Below are 16,022 nucleotides of genomic sequence, written 5' to 3' on the forward strand. Positions count from 1 at the left end.
CTTTTCTAATTAGCACCAAAGGTAACTTCCCCTCTTCAGAACCTTTCTAGTATTTACTTTATATCTCTTTTCTCATCTGGTCTTTTTTTTTTTTTTTACATTTCTGCCTTTATTATAACTATATGTTACAGTCTTTTTAACTTAATTTTAAGCTTCTTAAAAATAAAAACCATATCTTATTTATATTTGTATTCTCCACAGGGCTTCTCATGATACCTTCTTTACACATAGATGATATTCAACAAATATTGTTGAATGCATGGAACAACTATTACACAACCCAATTTATTATCCCAGGAATCAACTCAGAAAGTAGCAATCATCTCCTAGAACAGGAGTCAGCAAAATTTTTCTGTAAATATTAATAACTGTTTTTGAGTTTGCAAGGCAAGAGGCAAAATCAAGGGTATTACTTAAGAACTTATGTAACAAGAAAGAAAATAAGTTTTCACAAAATTTTTATTTATGAAATTTAAAATATATTAATGTATAATTTTTTGTGATACAAGTCTACTAATGAGAAAAACAGAATTCTTTTGCAAGGGGGATAACATTTAGCTTATTACAGTTTGCTGTCATCAAAATTTCATTTGTTAATGTGACTTAGAATGAGATTTTGCATGTTTTACATATTTCATCTTTGAAAATTCTTTTCACACAGATATGTACTGCCAAATACTGCAGTTCATGAGCATATGATTTTAATTGAGCATATTCATTGCTTGGAAGGAATTTATAAAATTCTGTTAGATTCTTCTCTTGGTAGTTGTCTTTTAGAATGTCATTATATTGTACATTAGTCATTTCCAATTGAAATTATAGGTTGAACTCCTCAAGTGAACAGTTAAATGGATTTTGAATATAGAAATTTCTTGCATCTAGGTCTGAAAAATGCTTTAGAAATGCTTTTGAAAGTGAAAATACTTTTCACTTTCAAATGCTGAAAGTGTTTGAGCTCAGAAAATCTACCCACCGCAAATTTGTGTGGAAATGGAGATCTCACTTCTTGTTTTAATTTTTGACAGCACAGGAAGTGTATAAAGCTGTTTGACATTACTTGTGATTCAAACATTAGTTGTCATCAAAATGACTTTATCACAGTATGTTTCACATGTGAGCATTGTTTTGCAATTTTTGGTTGAATTCATAGATAAACATTAAATTAGTCTGCAGCAAAATCTAATTTCTAAAGCCTTATCATTCCGTAATAAAGGTTGAGGGTAGTTCTTCTCATTCAAAAAAACTTCAATCATAGTCTCAAAAATCTCAATATAACTTTATCCCTGCTAAGCCATCAAACTGCTACATGTTAGAGAAAGTCAGGATATTCAGTTTCTATTTTGACAAAAAAAATTCACAGAACCACCGAAGGTTAAATTTACAAGAGTCAATGGAGTTCACTCTTGACAGTACCGGCTCAATAACATATGCTAGATTCAAGTATTTTCCTCAGAGTACCTGATGGTGAATAATACAATGAATAATCATAGCTCTAAATACCTTAACATTTTCACAAGTTTTGTTAATTTGTCTAGTTAGTCTTTTTCTTATCCATTGCTTATCCATTGCCATCAGTTTTATCACATTTTAGCAGATACCACTTCAGGTTGAACTGATTTAATGTTTTAACTTACTTGAAAATATTCTTACCTATAGTCACTCCACAAACTATTCATACAGGTTAATTCTTCAGGCACTTCAAACTCAGCAGCGACTCCTCAAATAAACAACTGAGTAGTATTACTAACATCTGTCGATTAATCAAGAGGCAAGGAAAACCACTTGAAAGCATTTGTCTTATTTTCAATTGACTATTGATGCTGCTCCAGTGTCCTTGACATTTTAAGTAATTGTTCTTGCCAAAATGCTAAGAAACGAGTTTATTTTTGCTGCACAATTTAATTAAATCTATCAATAAGCGACTTTGTTGGACTAACAAATGAGCCACTCAGAAACTTAACTTTAGTTGCAACTTCATTTTCAAATTTTTGTGAAGAATTTTTATTGTGGTAAGATACTCAGTTTTAGGTTTCCTAATTTTTCTGTTACACTTCTGTGAGGTGGGAATATTGTGTCAAGTGCTTGGTATGATAATGATGTATATTGTACTTTTTTTTAGCACAACTATAGTGTCATTGCATAATAAACACAAAGCTTTGACATCTAATTTGATCACAAAATAATCCACATTCCACTGTGCCTTAAAAGTACAACATTCAAAGCCCACTTTTTTCTTCTTTTCTTGTTTTGATACAACGGATATGCACTGATAATAAAATCTCACAATAAGTCAATATATGTTCCTCTCAAAGCCCTGTCAAGTTATAATTGCATCACTGCAATTTGCAATGCAACAGGCAGTAGTGGGAAGCAATGAGTGCCTTTTAGTATCTGCCACAATGACTGGACCCTGTCATTATAGCACGAAGCAGTCACAGACAATATATAAATGAATGAGCATTACTGTTTTCCAATAAAACTTTATTTACAGATTCTGAAACTCTAATTTCATGTAATTTCCACATCTTGAAATATTATTCTTCTTTTGATTTTTTCAACATGTGAAAATGTAATAACTATTCTTGTTATTCTTGTTTTAGGATTTGGCTTTGAGGAAATACTGTTTGCTTACTTAACTTTATTCCCAATTAAACTATTTGAAGCAAATTTTCTGGAGTCATGTGTGATTGAAAAATAGAATATTCTTTTTTACTGAGATATAATCAATATAACATCATATAAGTTTCAAGTGTACAATGTAGTGATTTGGTATTTGTATATATTGAGAAATAATGACCACAATAAGAAGAATATTCTTCTTAAGGGTATGTTAATTAGAGCTGTCATGCACACAGGAGTATAACACAAAAAGTTAGAATGTAACAAACATACTTCACATCTAGGCTACTTAGTCAGAAGATACTGACTTTGGTGGATAGTACAGAGGTGGACTTTGTGCTGCCTCAGTATTTTTATTTTAAAAACCCAAGACCATTCCATTAACTATAATTAGAGATTTTTGGTAAGCCAAAACATCATTTAAACATTTCGCTTATTTGGGAAAGAAGCCCAGGATAACTCCCAAACCTGGGCAGTGTATCAACAGTAGCCTTTCAGAACACCACCCCCTCCTTCATTTATTGAGCATCTGGATGGATTTTCTAGGAGCTGGACCAGTCTTCATTTCTTATCTGTGTTATTTAGGGCGTCAGAGGCAGCCCAGGAAGAATGGGACTGGCTGGGTCTCCAGGTCCTCAAGGAGCCAAGGGTTCATCGGGCCTTCCAGGAAGCCCAGGAGTTCTAGGCCCGAAGGTACTTTCATGTTTGTTCTGATGGATGAGCAGTATTGACCATCCTTCCTGGCCCTGAGTTTACTGGCTAGATCACAGGATGGTGAGACTGATAGCTTTTAATAAAATTTGGCTAATCATGAAAACACATTAGGAAAAAACGAAAGTGTGTGGCCTTGACATAGCCATCTCCCGTGATGGCCACAGTGCATGTCATTTGCCAAAACTACTCATAAACCCAGGACTGGTCATGCTTTAAAAAATGTTCTTTGACTCATTTTGGTTCTTCTTCCCTTTCTGTCATCCACCTTCTCCTCCAAAACAGAAAAATCTTATTTACTTCCAGTTACATACTTTCTCAGTTATACTTCCTGTTCCCCTACTTCTGAACCTAACCAACCAATTAATAAATCTGATAGGAGAACAGATTATTTCTTAAAGTCAAAGTGATAGTAATTGTCTTGCCTTAACATTCATTGCCAGGAGTATTGCCACATGTCAATAGGCTTTCCATACAAAACCTCTCTTAGAAATATCTCAGTGCAGATTTGACCCAGACAACCAAGAGACTAGTCCCGTATCTAATGCTATTTCATAAAAGACTAGGATTAAGACATTGGTGCCCTCATCATTATTACCTCTTAATTTGATTTTCAGAGTTCCACTTATAAAGAATTTCTAGGTATTCTGACCCATATGGGTAAACTGAAAATGATGACCCAGCAGCTTACTGTTTATAGTTTGAGCCTTTCTGTTAATGTTTATACCATGAATATCCCTTTCCACTGAAATACAAGATAGCTGAGCAAATGCTAAAGCTAGGAAAAGAAATAAGAAAGATCCCTACCTTTTATGTGTGAATCTGCAAAAAAAAAGATCCAGCTTGTCAAGTCCCAAAGCTGTATCTTTATCTCAATACAGTGAAGGATAATTTGCTAATCTTAAAGCTTTGGTCAAAGTCTACCAAGCATCATTTTTCATTACCTTATCTATAAACTCCACATGATTCTTAAGTTTATTTTTAGAAATGGTAAAAGCTATTGCAACTCTCATTTCAAAAACAAAATAAAAATAAATTTTAAAAGGACTTGACTTTTAAAAATAAAATAATGATAATAAACTATGTCTTTAAAGTGACCTTTTAGGGGATAAAGAGGATTGGTATCAAAGGAATCTTGGGAAACAGATAATTGAAATTTCTTAATGATGGAATTGAAAAGATACTCATGGCAAAAACCAGGGTTCACACTTCAAGAGATTCTGCTCTGTTTCTGGTATCAGATAGCTGAATCATCTCTGTATGTAAGAAAAACACAGCAAAATAATTTCAATTCAAATAAAATACAAGTTCCATCACATACAAACGCCTCCACACATCCTACACCCTCACCATTCTCTCTGTAGCCCCACTATCCTCCTCCTACTTTTGCAGGCCCCCTCTCCCCTCCTCTTTCCACAGTCATGACCACAATCTCTGGAATTCTATTTCCCTACTGCCACACTTCTCGTTCATTGTAATCAAATATTATGTATGTGGAAACTATTGGTGGGGAGAATGATCATGCAGATTTTGACTTCCCCAGTGCCTTGTACACATGCCTGAGGATGGGCCGGTATTTAGATTTCATTTAAAAGCCAATATGTTTATAGGTTGTAAAGTCAAGATAACCTTTCTTTTTTTTTTTTTTTTTTGTCCATAGGGTGAACAAGGGCTACCTGGTCAACCTGGAATTCCAGGTAAAAGAGGTCACCGAGGAGCACAAGGTGATCAAGGACCATGTGGAGAGCCTGGCATGAAAGGGAAGTCTGTAGGTGACAACTCAGAAATTCACTAAGCACTTATTCTACACACCAGGCCAACATTGTACAATAATCGTTATCATATCTATTCACATTGCAGGGAGAACATGGTATTCAAGGTTTGACAGGTTTCCAAGGATTCCCAGGCCCCAAAGTACGTTTACATATTTTCTGCTCATCTCTGGCTATGTTGAAATACCAATGTTGAAATACCAATGTTCAACATCTGTTCAAAAAACAGATGTTGAAATACCAATATTTAATCTCTGACTTGAGCTTTTGTTTTTTTAATCTGCAAAGTTTCAGTTGGTACAGAGTAATATATTTGAGTTTTGAATATGTTAATTTTGACTTATGTAACTATATATTTTCCTAGCAATTTTATGGAATAATTTGCTTTTGTCTCTTCTCATTCTGTTTTTCCAAACATTTTATTTGAAAAATTTCAAACATAAGGTTGAGAGAATGAGTAAACACCTATATACCTATTACCTAAATTCTACCAAAACATTTTACTCTACTTGCTTGACTATGTACCTACCCATCTATTTATACCTCCTCCTCTCTCCATCCATTTTTGATGTATTTTGAAGTAAATTGTAGACCTCAGTACAATTCCTCCAAAATACTTAAGCCTGTACTTCATTAACTATCAAGTTCCATTTTTAAGAGCCAATTCTTAATACGTTGGTACAAGATTATTTCATGTAGTAAATGTTCATATTTTGGCTTTTTGTTTTTTATTGTGTTTCTAGGGTCCTGAGGGAGATGCTGGCACTGTTGGAATATCAGGTCCTAAAGGTCCTATTGGACAGAGGGTAAGTATGAAGTCATTCTGCCTTCCCAGATACTGTGATTCTTTGTTGACTACAGGAATTAGGGTTAAGAACTCTAAAATAAATATACTCCAAATTAATAACTTTAAAAAATGACTCTTAAAACAGAAACTCATTAGAGCACATGCAGACATTCTCAACCTTTTTCAGTTCGTTTGTTAGTTTGAGCAAAAGACCCCACAGACCACCCGTACTGCCCAGTTCTTACTTTAAAAAATAAGAATTAGTGTAACTACTGGATAATATGTTTATTAACTCACACCAGTTAATAAATATATTATAAAAAACATAAAGCAGTTTCATGTTATAAGCATTAATATAACCAGGGACTAGAGACCACCCCCGTGTACCACCTGGAGGAGGCTTGTCTATGACCAGAGCTCCTCAGACCACACTTTGAAAAATGTTTCCCAATAGCTGTATTTCCTCTGCTCAGGGGTGGGTATCCCCAGAGAGTAACGAGGAACTCCTTAAAGAGTTGGAAAGATCAGGGCTCTGAAGAACTCCAGTTAGCTGTTTAGTGCCTGAAATTGCAAACTGTAGAGAACGTAAGTAGGATAGATAAGTCACCAGCAGTAACTGGTTATTGTTTTTGTTTGTTTGCTTTTTTGTTTTTATTAACCACACTCTCCTAACTGATGAGATGATCTATAAAACTAAAGAGAAAAAAGGTTAAAAATAAAAGCCAAGCACCGGTTTGACGGTGGTAGTAGCACCTCTATGGCTAACAGCAGCTGCTAAGGCAAGGGTGGAGAGAGCTGAGAGAGAGGAAGGAGAGCAGTTCAGATAGAGGAGAACTGAGTCTTGAAGAAGAATTTTACAACTGAAAACCACTATCTTGTGCAAAGATATTAAATGAAAAGTCAAATTTTTAAAATCCTACGCCGCTTCCCTAACTCTTACAATAAATTATTTTCTGTAATACGAAGAGCAGTGTTGTCATGGGAAATGTTTATTTAAAGGCCCCTCTCAACATTTCTCCAGGTGCAAATGTATTAGTTATTTTTATGATTTCTGAGGAACCATGGAAAGCTTGTGCTTTTAGGTAAAGTCCAATTCTTTATCATCCACAGGTGGGTTATGTATGGATAGGCTTCTCTGTAATAAATATTGGTTTTAAGTTCTTACATACATTAAGTTCCCCACTAATTAAATTCATTCATTCTGATTTTATTAAGTTCTCAATTAATTAAATCCGTTCTTGATATTGTCAAAGAGAAGTTGGCTGCCTGCCTAGCCTCTGTCCTAAGCAGAGTCATATGAGGTGCTGTGTCTCTATAAGCCAGGATCTGAGCCTATACTGCTTTGCAGCCCCAGAAATTTTATCAGCTCTCCAATAGTAAGGTTATGGTAACTAGCTCACAAATACTAATTTATAAGTGCAGATATTCCTATTAAGTCATTGTAGAGACAAGTGAAAAGTCTTGCTAGGTTAATATTTAGCAAAAAACTGTTATGTACCAGGTACTGGTGTTCAGTTTATGTCCCTATATCATTTACTCCTCATAAAAATCCTGTGAGAGATGCTATTATCCCCATTTTGCTGGTAGGGAAACTAAATCTCTGAAAGGTAATTTGCTGAAAGCCATATGTGGCTAGTATGTAGAGGAGCTGGAATTTGAATCCACATCTGACTGACTGAATAATATGTACAAATCATTATTTCAGAGAGTTAGATCATGGTCAAATTTATTAGATTGACACTTTCTTGGCTTTTTTTTTTTTTTTCTTCAGTAATAAGCCAATCTAGAGGATATATTTGATTAGGTTAAGAAATCAAGCCTCTTGATTGTGGACCTTTGTGATTTGGGAACCATATTTAAAAATTATCACTTAAAGTAGATCTTCATATTTAAAAGTGCTTTCATTAGATTTACTTTTTAGAGTATCAGGTAATTTCTCTCATTCTAAGCCAACTTAATCTTAAAGCTATTTGTCAATAGACTGAATGGCATTATAATTATCTCCACTGAGTATTTTCTGTATCTTGGCAGGAGTTGGACAAAGAGAAAGCCTGTTAGATAGCCACATTTATATATGCCACGTTAAGTGGAGCTAGAAACACTGAAATTTGAAGCTAGTGGTAGCGGGGGTGGAGGTTGAGGGAAAATTACTAAAACATGTATTTTGTATTAATTAAGAAATGATAGGCTCCATTTTTAGTTTGGGAGGAGTTGACCAGAGATCCAGCTTATTCAAGGTTATCTTCACAATCAAATAGCAGCTTACACTTGCAAAATTGTTTTTCACATTTAATTCTCACAATGGCCCTGTGCAGTAGGCGTTCTTATTTTACTGATGAAGAAACCAGAAGTTTAATTGGTCACAAATGATGCCCTCTGGTTCTTTCCCATAATTTCTCTCAATTCCACACTGCATGTCACTCAAACATCTGCTTGTTCAACATCTGTAAATAAATTTATTCAAAATTTTGTCCATGACTCTACGTAGTCTTTGTTACATAAAGTAATTGCATTTGTTATGCAATGACACATATATAAAATGGCACCATTGAAGCTATCACCACATAAAAATTGTAATGCTGATTTATCAGTTTGTTAGAAATTACAGAGATTAATTCTCCTAATGGGAAACCATAATAATATGCAGAATTGCATCAAATCAAAATTACTATGATTTCTGCTAATACCATAAGATTTTGTAATAAAAACTGGAATTATGTGGACATGGACTATTTTGCCATTGTGCAAGACATTTTCTAGAATCTTCCTGAATTATACTGGCATTGAGACTGACTGTTCTTTTTTTTTTAACCCCAACAGGGAAACACTGGCCCCCTTGGCAGAGAAGGTATAATAGGCCCAACAGGTAGAACTGTAAGTTTGTCACAATACAGGTCTTTTTTTTTTTTCCTTTTTTATATATATATTTTTTTACTTAATCCTATTCTAGAGTAATCCACAAGGGATCACCCTGGGTATTTGAGAAGCAAGGATAAAAACAGATGTACATTTTCATCTGGAAGGTTATTCTTGAGAACTTAGAAATCTAATGTAATGAAAAGGAGTACATAGTGAGGTAGGCACTTAACACTGGAGTTGAGAAAGGAAAGTAGAACTGGGTGGCGGAGGAGGGGTTGAGCATTATAAGCACAGGGGTGATCACTAAAGCAATAGAAAGAATCTGTTTTCTGAAGGAGAGAGCATAAGAAAAGGTACGCAGACAGCCAAGATTTGAGTCTTTGGAAGTGCCCACGATAAAGGGATGAAATAGTTGGTGGGAATAGCAGGAAAATCAGAAAAGCACAAGGGTAAGATCAGTTTTGAGAAAGGAGTAGCTAACCGTGATCTTTAAGAGAATAAATTGCAGTGGAAGATAGAGTACAGCTTTCAGTGAGGAAGGAAGTAAATAAAAATATTTAATAATAACTTTTCTCAAATTCTTAAACTTTTGGAGTAGGTATGATTATTTGCATTCAAGACATAAGGAAACAGATGACATTTATAGAAGTTCACCTAGTTATTTAAGATAATACAGGTAGTGAATAATATAGATGATATTTCCTACTTCAAGAGCAGTGCTCTTTCCACTCCATTTAAGCTATGTCTGGAGAGGAAACTGAGAGAGTTAACATATGCCAGGGCCTTAGGGAATCTTGCTATGAAATAAAACAGAAATAAGACAGTGAGGTGGTCACAGGAGGGTTTTACAATACTAACAGTAGTGTAAACATACCAGAGGAAAATTGAGGCTTGGAAAGGAAAGATTCATTCTCTGCAGGGAATCAGTATTTTGAATCATTTGAAAGTGGTGTATCTAGAGACACAGAGTTTTAAAATATAAAATAGAATGTTTCAAATATTAAGTAAGTATCACTGTTCTCATTGATAAATTTAGAGAAGAATTCACCACCAAAGTTTCTGGCTTTTTAATTTTAAAAAAATGAAATGTGTAACTCAATATTTCTCTAGATTTGCAGCATTTACCACTCAGAGCTATATAGTCCAAGTGGGAGGTTATAAGTGGGAGAAATCTCATATTTCAGTGGGTGGTTGGTTCTTCAGCAAGCTAAGGAACACATACTGTTCTGATTATGGAATGATTGTTCTCCTCTGTCAAAAATGTGAAATATTAATTGGTCAAGGAAAATATGATAAAGAAATGGCTCAATTAAAATATCTTACTGTGTTTTGTTTATAGATAGTTCTTAAAGGCCCGTATAATGCTCAGCATGCACATCAAATTTTTTCCATCTATTTTTTCTATTCTAAGAAGAAACTTCTAAGGAAAGCTCACTATGAAAGAATAAGAATTTGAGAATGGCCAAAACACACTGTGGAAAAAAATAGTGGTGGGGGATGGAGGACTTGCTTTTCCAAAAAGGAAAACATTACTTCAGAGTCTTTGTAAATGAAACTATGTGTTAGTACAAAGAATAGATCATTGTAACAGGCTAGAGCCCAGAATTAGATCTCAGACTAAATAGGAATTTAATTACAATGAAAATGGTATATCAGTTAGGATGATTTGGACTGCAAGTAATAGGAACCCTGAATCAAACTGGCATTAACAATAAGGAAACTTCTATCTCATTATGGGAATCCCAGAGTTAGGAAGGGCTTCAGATTTGGTTAATTTGGCGACTTAATCATGTTATCCAAGACTATTTCCATACCTCTGCTCTGCCATCCTGAATGCTATCTTTATAATTAGGCTTAGGGCAAATGACTACAATTTCTCAGGAATCACATCTAGATATAATTATCCAAAGTGAAAAAGTGAGCGGTATCCCTTGTCTTGGGAAAAATAAAACTTGTTCGAGAAGGCTCCCATTACATTTTTTTTTTCTCACGTCTATTAATCAGCCACACACCCATTCCTATAACAGTGATAGGGAAGGGAGACGAAATTCCTTTTAGTCTTACTACTGCTATAAGAAATTGTAAGCCTATTTCACCCAATTTTTTAAAAATCTCAGATGAACTTTTAAAGACTTTGTTAAAAAAAAAAAAAAAAAGAAAGAAAAGAAGCAATTAAAAATCTTAGAAAAACCATCTAGGAAACTAAAGTATAGCTTAAGGGTTGGGGAGACCTTTTATATAAGATAGGAAATCTGAAAACTATAGAAGAACAGAAGACATATTTGAATACTTGAAAATTTTTAATTTTGTATGGCAAAAGATTCCATAAGTAAAACTAATATAATTGAGAAAAAGTAATTGCAAAGCATACACCATATAATGGGTAATATAAAGAGCTTTACAAATTGGTATGAAAAAGAAAATTTAGTAGAGAATTGAAGAATAAATCCAAAAGGTCAGTAATTATTTGAAAAAATATTCTCCTTTTAGTCAGAGAAATGCAAATTAAGGTAATAATGAGATATTACATCTAACCTCTCAGAAAGGGCTGTAGGAAGAAAGGTATTTTTGTTTATCACTAATAGAAATGTGAATTACAGCCTTTATGGAAAGGTATTTGTTAAAATATATGTACATATACCCTATGACCAAGCAGTTCCACTTTGAGGAATTTGTCCCATAGAAATAAAAGTACCCAATACACTAGGGAAATTTTACAAAGCTTTTTGTCACAGCACTGTTTGTAATGGCAAAAAAAAAATTTTTTTAAGTATGAAATCACATGAATGCTCATCTGTAGAGGAATGGTTGAGTAAACTCTGATCTATCCGCTTTGTGGAATATTAATGCAACTATTAAAAATAACTATTTGTATCAAGTTTGGCTGACTTGCAATTGTTTCACGATGTATTATTAAGCGTGAAAAATATGATGCATAGAAGAGTATATGATATCAACGTTATAAAACATGACCAATCACCCCATACACATGTAAATACATTTGTCAATATCTGATGAGAAAAAAAGTATGAAGCGATATGTACCACGTTGTTAATACTGGATTGGAGGTGGGGGAGGGCATAAAAAAAAGTTCTGTAAAGATATCTTAAAAATCAGCTTTTTAAAGCTGATGTTGTAGTTTGAAATGAATTAAGGACAAGATAGGAAACACAAAAGAAGTAATATAAATAGTGAATAATAATGAAACAGTTTTTTTAGCCTGCAAGATTAACAAAAATTGATAGTACATCATAGCATGTATCAGAAGAAACATGCACTCCCATATATTGCAAGTGTGAATGCAATTTCAAACAAACTTTCTGGAGGACAATTTTTATCAAAAATTTTTAAGAGTACAAGGATATTTATCACAGTGTTGTTTATCATGACAAAAATTAGAAAAAATTTTAATAGGCAATTCATTTAAAATATTATCATAGTTTTTTAAATACTGGTAAGCATTATAGTTATATGGGAATTGTAGATTGATATAGAAAAGCATTAGTATTTTGAAGGTGCAAATTCAGGTTACAGAAAAGATAAGTAGTAGTATCTCATTTTTTAATTAAAAAATACATACACAATTTCCACAAGGAACATGAAAATATTAACAGGAATAACAGTAGTGCCATCCAGCAACAGCAGAGTTCACATTGTCTTCAAGTGCACGTGGAACATTCACTGAAATAAACCATATTTTAGATCATAAAACAAATTTTACTAAACTTAAAATAACAGAAGTCATGTAAGGTATATCCTCTGGCCATAACAGAATTAAACTAAGAATCAATAAACCAGAAAGATAATAGGAAAATCCCCAAACATTTGAAAATTAAACCTCACACTTCTAAATAATTCAAGGACCAGAATGTCTCAAAGAAAGTTAGAAAATATTTTGAACTGACTGAAAATGTATAGACAACATATCAAAATTTATGGGATATAGCTCAGAAGGAGGAATAAAAAAAAAGAAGATAAAAGAGAAGGAGGAAACCACCCTGGAAGCAGGGTTTTTCAAAGGCTGAGAGAAACAAATATTAGAAGAATTTAACCTGTTAATTTTCTTTCTAAATTATTTTGCCTTTGATTGTCAGATCAGCTGTTTTGACTCAATTGAATGAATAAGTAGCATAACCCTATCTCACTTTAAGGTGGAACTAGGGATAGCAAAACAGACATGGTGAGTCAGTAGATTGTATTTGTTTTGCTTTGCTTAACTTAGGAAAACCAGAATTTATATAAATTTAACTAAACAAGTCTTGCTAGATAGGAAAAAAACCAACAGAAATTATCATGTTTCTGTATACAGCCTCAACTACATTTGATAAATAACTATCAACAACACTAAACTAACATTTTTTTTTTTCTTTCAGGGACCCAGAGGTGAAAAAGGCTTTAGAGGTGAAACTGTAAGTTTAACTAAATTTGTGGTAATAGTATCACTGGTCACTAGGTTATAAGCTCTATGAAAGCAAGGACCTTTTTTGATTTTTTCTTTATTATGTCCCTGATACTTATGGAATGAAAATAAAATTACAGTTTTCAGGAAGAAAACTAACCTATATATAGAACTAACCTATATGGTATATTGCAGTGAAACCTGATAAGCCCTAAACATGTTTAAAAATCTGCCAGTCACATTCTTTCCAAATCACTGAGTGAAATCGAATATTTGCCTTGTCAGGCATCAGGAGAGGAGGTGTGAGCCTTCTTCACCAGTGCCAGAACAAGAGGACTGTCAAGTCACTTTAGATATATACCACTAGATCCAGTCAGCACCCAAGAGGGCTGCAAAGCAGAAGCAAATCATTAGTTGTATATTTCAGCCAACTGGAAACAATGGTGAGAGGATGGGCAAAAGGTACACAGCATTTTCAGGACTAAATGGCTTACACTGGCACTATTTCGTATTTTTCTTGGATGTCAATTCTTCCAAGTTAAAGAAGATATTTTGTAAAGGGGCCACTTTCCCAGCAGAACTTATTAAAGCAGCAGTCATAAACAGAGGGCATGCATGGAGTGAAATGAGGGATATTGAAACCAAGTATAGAAGGCATATAGGAATAAACTTGAAGATAGCAGTAAAGTCTTGCTTAAAAGGTAATGATATTATATAGAGACAGCTGAGATCTTTGCTTTTCACCATAGGGTATGCTTGGGGCTCAGAATAAGTAAATTATAGTTATATTAGTTTGCTGAGGAAGGAAATTTATGTGATTTCAGATAGCCTAAGAATCCTCAAAGGGTATTAAAATAGATGTGTTTAATTTGCAGCAATGTGTCCCTTATATTTTCTCAGCAGACTTACTTAACAGGAAGCAAGAATGTTTGCACACAGTGAAGCTATATCAGCCCCCACCCCCCACGCCGGAGGAGTAGAAAGGGAAGAGAAAAAATAGGGAGGCTTGGAATTAACCCATATTCCATACCTGTCTCCAACTGCCTCCCTGACCTATCCTCTCCAAGTACTGTGGCTAGAACATAAGCTCCATCAAGATTAGGAAGCCTTGAGTGCCTATGACAATGGCTGTCACAAGCATTTCATGTGAAAAAAATTCTCTATTTGTACACATCTTTCTCCAGATACAAAACATTAGGAAGAAAAATAATAAAGCCTTGAAAATCACAGTTCTAAAGTAAATCTTGGAGATTATTTTCACCAAACCTATTATGTTACACTCGAGATATTTGAGATCCAAATGTGCAGCAGCTCCCTCAAGGACATGCAGCTAATTAGGTACAGAGATAAGACCAGAGCCCAGATCTTCCAAATCCCATGCTATTGTGCTTTTCTATTAATCATAGTACCTCTCAGAAAATAAGGGTTAGGAGCAACTTGGGTAGGTAAGATGGTATGTACACATCCTTCACCTACTTTAAAAGCAGCCCACATACAGATTCCACATGAATGGATTCCTGATATGCAGTTATCCCCTAGGGTTTATAGGGGATAACTCATGAATTCACTCATTCCATCTTAATCACATTACTGTCTAATAATAAATCTTATTTAATATTACTAAACTCCCAATTAAACCCTCTAAACCAGTGGTTCTCAACCAGGAGCCATTTTGCTCCCCCTCCCAGGAGACATTTGGCAATGTGTGGAGACATTTTTGGTTGTCACAACTGGAGAAAAGGGAAAGGTTGCTAGTGGCATCTAGTGTGCAGAGACCAGGGATGCTGCTAAGCATCTACCGTGCAAGCTTCTCAGCTTAAGAATGAGGAAAGAGCAGCTCTCTGTACATAAGCCAGCCTAAAGTAAAGATCCTGAAACTAAAGATTGCATTTATGTAAAGGCAAAGTCTAACATAGTCAGGTTTAAGGACATATACTTACCAGTATTTTTCAAATTTAATGAAAAAAATATGTTACTTTTGAAGGATCATATGGAAATTGTGGGATTAAATGGAGAGACAGTCTATTTTCAAAGGTAGTGCTTTCACTACAGCCAAATAACCACTATAACCATTCATATTAATTTGGTTCCCCTACAGGAAATTAACATAGACAATTGTAGTTTTATTATAAACTGTATGATAACCTTCTTTATATACTTGTTTATATAATATCTAGAGAGAGTGAATCACTTTTCCTTAGTGGTGGGTTAGGTAGAAGAATAAAAAAGAACTAATAAATACTGTATTGTTGGAATAATATTTTGTTTTACTTGGCCTTATTCTATGCATTTGCTTCATTGGGGTTGTCCTGTCCTGTCTTGTTTGGTTTGAAGTATTTCATTTTATCATATTTGTGATGATCTGACTCATTCTGGGTAACAAGCTGAAGTGAACTCAGTAAAAATAGTTTCTTCTTTCTATGACAAAATGCTTTTTCAAAGTCAAAGATAAGGTAGATATTTTGTACTGAACCTTCAGTGAGATTTTGCAAATGTCAGAAATATGCTAAGTAGAGTAAAATGTCAACTGTTTATTTTTAAAATGCTGATCCAAAATGGAGAAACTTACATAGCCGATTTCACTCTGAGCCTCTGTATATTTAAAAGGCTGTCTCCAAAATGAAATTTCTCTAACTTATCATGCCACTTCTGAGGTAAAAGTTTGATGCATTTTCTGCTTTAACCTATAATCATAAACCATGCAAACTAAGAAATGTCCAGCAGGCACGGTGTTGGAGTACTCTATCCTTTTTAAGTTACTATGTGTTGTTTGTTCTTATTGTCACAGTACATTTAGAATCAACAGCTTTGGCAATAAAAGATACTTAAGTCAAGCATAGCATTAACATTATTCAAAACTCAGTTGAAGATAAAT

General features: G+C 34.1%; 1 protein-coding gene across 4 annotated transcripts in view; it reads left to right on the forward strand.

The window, feature by feature from the left end:
- COL24A1 (collagen type XXIV alpha 1 chain) overlaps nucleotides 1-16,022 on the forward strand; it is a 395,517-nt gene that overhangs the window by 352,344 nt on the left and 27,151 nt on the right. For all 4 annotated transcript variants that reach the window (XM_061183940.1, XM_061183941.1, XM_061183942.1 and 1 more), the window contains exons 49-54: nucleotides 3,205-3,312; nucleotides 4,991-5,098; nucleotides 5,191-5,244; nucleotides 5,846-5,908; nucleotides 8,710-8,763; nucleotides 13,122-13,157. In XM_061183940.1, coding sequence (XP_061039923.1) covers nucleotides 3,205-3,312; nucleotides 4,991-5,098; nucleotides 5,191-5,244; nucleotides 5,846-5,908; nucleotides 8,710-8,763; nucleotides 13,122-13,157 — 423 coding nt within the window. The remainder of the gene's footprint in view (nucleotides 1-3,204; nucleotides 3,313-4,990; nucleotides 5,099-5,190; nucleotides 5,245-5,845; nucleotides 5,909-8,709; nucleotides 8,764-13,121; nucleotides 13,158-16,022) is intronic.

This window comes from Eubalaena glacialis, chromosome 3, assembly GCF_028564815.1.
Source record: "Eubalaena glacialis isolate mEubGla1 chromosome 3, mEubGla1.1.hap2.+ XY, whole genome shotgun sequence".
Taxonomy (NCBI): Eukaryota; Metazoa; Chordata; class Mammalia; order Artiodactyla; family Balaenidae; genus Eubalaena; species Eubalaena glacialis.